At 41.8% G+C, this 4632-nt stretch overlaps 1 protein-coding gene across 1 annotated transcript in view; it reads right to left on the bottom strand.

Annotated features, from left to right (window-relative positions):
* Positions 1 to 1987: 1987 nt before the first annotated feature.
* trappc6b (trafficking protein particle complex 6b) overlaps positions 1988 to 4632 on the bottom strand; it is a 6702-nt gene continuing 4057 nt past the window's right edge. Inside the window, exons 5-6 of the mRNA XM_037773850.1 lie at positions 3484 to 3577; positions 1988 to 2302 (exon numbers count right to left, since the gene is read on the bottom strand). Coding sequence (XP_037629778.1) covers positions 2265 to 2302; positions 3484 to 3577 — 132 coding nt within the window. The 3' untranslated portion in view covers positions 1988 to 2264. The remainder of the gene's footprint in view (positions 2303 to 3483; positions 3578 to 4632) is intronic.

Below are 4632 nucleotides of genomic sequence, written 5' to 3'. Positions count from 1 at the left end.
CCATTTCCATGTCTATCTATTGTTCAAATGATAAATCCTAACATACTTATTGATATTAATCATTTTTTTAAATTGATTAACAGTTTACTGTGTATCAATTCAAACTGACATTGTGCAATTTACCTACGTGCCACCAGAGGGCACCAAATCACTTCCATAATGACAATACTCACACATTCATTTAGTGAGGAACTCTATAGCGAATGGTCTAAAGTGCATGGCGCAAATGCATTAAGGGCGTGTTCAGATCTAACTTTTTCTAGTTAAACGGCACATAATCTGGAAAAGGGGTTGTATTTAGTGTCTTGCCTAAAGCAGCAGTGGGTAGAAATGGAGCAAATATGATGAAAAAAAGTTAGTTTTATAAAACGGTCACTATATCCTGACAGTAGTGCATGAGACAGGTAATCTGAAAAAAAAAATCATGTGTCCTCCGGTGCTCCTAATGGCATCTGCAAGATTTCACAGACTGGAGGAAAACAACCAATCAGAGCCAAGTTGGAGCCTTGCCTTCTCTGAGCAGCTGTCAATCACTCGCCAACTCCAACCAAACGGTCAAACTAGGCAGCGCTGATCAAACATGAATCAATGTTCTGTTACTGTAATGCCTATTTCTCTCCTCAAATGTTTTCAGGAACATCTTATAGTGTACTGTTTAGCTGTAAAATGAGAAAGTTTGCGACCCGGCAGCCATGATGAAAACAGTTGAGGAAATACCAAGCACCGCCCACCAGCCGGAGCACAGCCAATAGGAACGAAGGTTCTCTCTGAAATGACCTGTGATTGGCTAAAGTCTCCCATCATGGGATAGATTTTTTTTGAAGCCTGAAAACAGAGCCATGAGGAGGTACAGAAGTCTAGTTTTCTCTCAGAACACTTGAATTACAATATGCTGAAAGGTTATTATGGAATTTTTGCCCAATGATAACAAAAATATTCTGCCTACTGAGGCTTTAACCATGGGTGTGTTTTTAAAAAAATTAACCCAATTAGTGTCATCTCCCATTCCCCTTTAAAAGGGGAATGGGAGATGACACTAATTGGGTTAATTTTTTCCCTTTATTTAAATGAAAGATTCGGCAAATTGGAGAAGCAGGCAGTTTTCTGCAGTGAAAATGTTGTTTTTGAAAGACTTAACACCAACAGATTGAGGCAGAATATATCATTCGATAAAAACATTTTGTGAAATTTGAAAATTATAAAATCTATCTTTTTTCAATACATTTTTAGTTATTGTAAATGTTTGGATCACACAAGTCAGAAACTATCCTTCGCAGCATTCAAATGTTGATTCAAAATATGAACATCAACGTTATGAATGACGCTTCCAACGAATCAGTTCAGCCCTAGAATTGTCTTATATTGATGAGTTTCATATTCTGTTTACTGATTAGGAGGGCACTCCGTTTACTTGTCCATTGATGGGGTGTGCTGAATCCGCGGGGCGTATTATAGGCGGTGTGTAATGCGCAGAGACATCATCCTCAAAATGCCACCGATTAAGGGGAGAGAGGGCCCGCAAACTTTGGAGTATGGCCTACGTGTACACCCGCACACACAGAGGGATGAGGGGAGGAAACGCTGAGTGCAGTCACGGGAGTGTGTGTGCACCGCCCACACGAGGCGTGAAAACAACACTCGTGACACATTTTGTTAGAAAACACACGTGTGGGGAAAGCCTCTGAGTGTGTGACAAAGGAATTTTTGTTTGACGCTCGAAAATTGTGAACCCGCCTACGTAGATCGCTTTCTGCTTCCCTCAAGATAGCAATGTGCCAGCAAAGTGCCCGACCACACCTCATTTTAAGAAATGGGCGCAGAGATGGGCACAAGTACATTTGCTGCTTACACAACGTGGGCGCCGGGTGTGAAAATGATGCTGGTCTGAAACTAGCAATGACAGTTGCGCAGCGTTGTGCGTCACTTTGTGCTGTGTGTAAGATAGGGCCCGTAGATTTCACATAAAAGAGATGACATCACCATAAAATCATCCTCAGAAATAATCATTATGGCATTGGAAAGGGTTTGTCCACTTATGATATCGATGTCAGCAGGATACACTCTTCCTCTAAAGACTGTTAACAGAAAATGGGGCTCTGGACGTTGGAAGTCTAGACAAACTTTTGAATTGTAATTGTAACTGTAATCTAAAGTGCAGAGAGAAGTATGTTTTACTGATGAAGATGGGCGGCATTTCCCTTCAATGACAGAAAAATCTCAAGGATATATGAAGGCAGAAGAATGCAGAGGGAGTGTGGCCTCAGCTAGTTGCTGGATTTCTGGATCATGATCTGGAATTTACCTGCAGAAACATAAAGAAACAGAGAAAAAAACGAAAGCATGTGTTAGTCCATATTCTCATTCAGAAATAAAAACAAACTATTTCCTTCTGATTTCTAATATTTTTTTCCACCTCAACTTATAAAGCGGGTTGAATGAGATATTTGAGATCCCTGTCTAAATCCAGGAGTCAGATACAACAGCCCAAACATCTGACATCTCAAATCTGACATCTGACACAAGCTCAAACATTTGACTTTTTGCAACATTTCACACAGGAAGCGCAGGACTGCTGGACGGCAGTACAGTATGTTAGGTTCATACAGTATATGGCCTGTGGTCAAGAGTGTAAAACCAGCAGTGTTAATGTTAATGCACACCATCAGCGGTAACATGGCTCAGGTGGTTTTGTCACTTATTAATGAACTGCATGACCTCCTGTGAAAGCAGGGCTGATGACGGAGGCAACTTTTTTTATGTGTGGGTGGATGACACACACATATGAGAATCATTCCTGCTGATGGTTTCACACTATTCAACTGATCAACCGCTAACAAGCCAAGATATGCAACAATTTGTCACCAAAGACAGGGAAGAAGACTGCAAAATACGGTAAAATGCGACTGCAGAAAAAAACGGTTTTGCATGACATAACTTTGGTCTGTTAAAGCTTCAGTAGGCAGAAAGTTTTTTGTCATCATTGGGCAAAAATTCCATAATAATCTTTCAGCATATTGTAATTCAAGTGTTCTGAGAGAAAACTAGACTTCTGCACCTCTTCATGGCTCTGTTTTCAGGCTTTAAAAAATCTAGCCCGTGATGGGAGAGCGTTCCTATTGAGCGTTACTATTGAGCGTTCCTAATGGCTGTGCACCAGCTGGTGGGCGGTGCTTGGTATTTCCTCAACAGATCTCAACTTGGCTGCCAGGTCACAAACGTTGTCATTTTACAGCTAAACAGTACACTACAAGATGTTTCTGAAAACGTTTGAGGAGAGAAATAGGCATTACATTAACAGAATATTGATTCATATTTGATCAGCGCTGCCTAGTTTGACTGTTTGGTCGGAGTTTGCGAGTGATTGACAGCCGGCTCTCATAAGATCTCAGATGTGGTTGAATGCTCTTGAAAAAAAAGGCAAGAAATAGAGTTAAGATATTTCTGGTCTCTGATTGGATGTTGGACGAGTGATGCGCGTCTTACACGCAGGCATGATGGACACCTCGGCGGTCACGATACTCTTCACTCCCAGGTTGGACAGAGCTCCTCTCACCAGACCACAGGTGAACGCCAGATACTGCAGAGAGACAAACAGTCATACACATTAAAGTGGCAGTATGCAGTAGATTTCTTACATCATTGGGCAAAAATTCCATAATAACCTTTCAGCATATTGTAATTCAAGTGTTCTGAGAGAAAACGGCTCAAAAATCTAGCCAGTGACGGGAGACTTTGGCCAATCACAGGTCATTTCAGAGAGAGAGCATTCCTATTGGCTGTGCTCTGGCTGGTGGGCGGTGCTTGGTATTTCCTCAACAGATCTCAACATGGCTGCCGGGTCACAAACGTTCTCATTTTACAGCTAAACAGTACACTACAAGATGTTCCTGAACACATTTGATGAGAGAAATAGGCATTACAGTAACAGAATATTGATTCATATCTGATCAGCGCTGCCTAGTTTGGTCGGAATTCGCAAGTGATTGACACCCTTGAGGCTGAAGCAGCGGGGCTGAAGCAGGAAAAGCTAGGATCAGCAGTGATTCATGGAGAGACCTTCGTCTGGTCAGCTAGCATTACTGCCAAGCAGGTGAAATATAGAGTGACATTGTGGTTTTAGCTGACGTGTGTCGCCTCATTGTTTTGAGCGATGCTCGTTCATGTCTATTAAGAGTGAGCAAGCGCGAGCCCGACGCTGACCTTCGTTGACTTAACAACCGCAGGTGTCGCTGTTAACAAGCATTTCTGAAAGTTACAAATAGTCCCTTTAAATTTAATAAAATAAAAATCTCATAAAAGATGAAGATTGATTTGACAGCAGACACTCAATATTAAAAAGTTGGATTGGGGGGGAGACAACAACAAATGGCAACCAGGACGTACCTGTGACCGGAAGTAACAAGGTGAACAGATAATTAATAACCTGCAGTCTATTTGGTTACTACCAGCCGATCCACCTACACCGTGCAATGTTGCTAGTTTTAAAGTTCTGATCTCTGAATGTGAGTCTGGAGCCGTGTTCAACCCAGCTGGTCTGCGATCAGCTACCTCACCAAAAGGAATGCTGTTTTGAGTGGAAAGCGAGCCTTACAAGACAGAAAGTGATAAAGTAAAATAGTCTGAGATAAAGGC

The sequence above is a fragment of the Sebastes umbrosus genome, chromosome 6, assembly GCF_015220745.1.
Source record: "Sebastes umbrosus isolate fSebUmb1 chromosome 6, fSebUmb1.pri, whole genome shotgun sequence".
In the NCBI taxonomy this organism is placed as follows: Eukaryota; Metazoa; Chordata; class Actinopteri; order Perciformes; family Sebastidae; genus Sebastes; species Sebastes umbrosus.
Note: the sequence above shows the minus strand (reverse complement) of the source record. Positions and strands in the feature narration are given on the sequence as shown.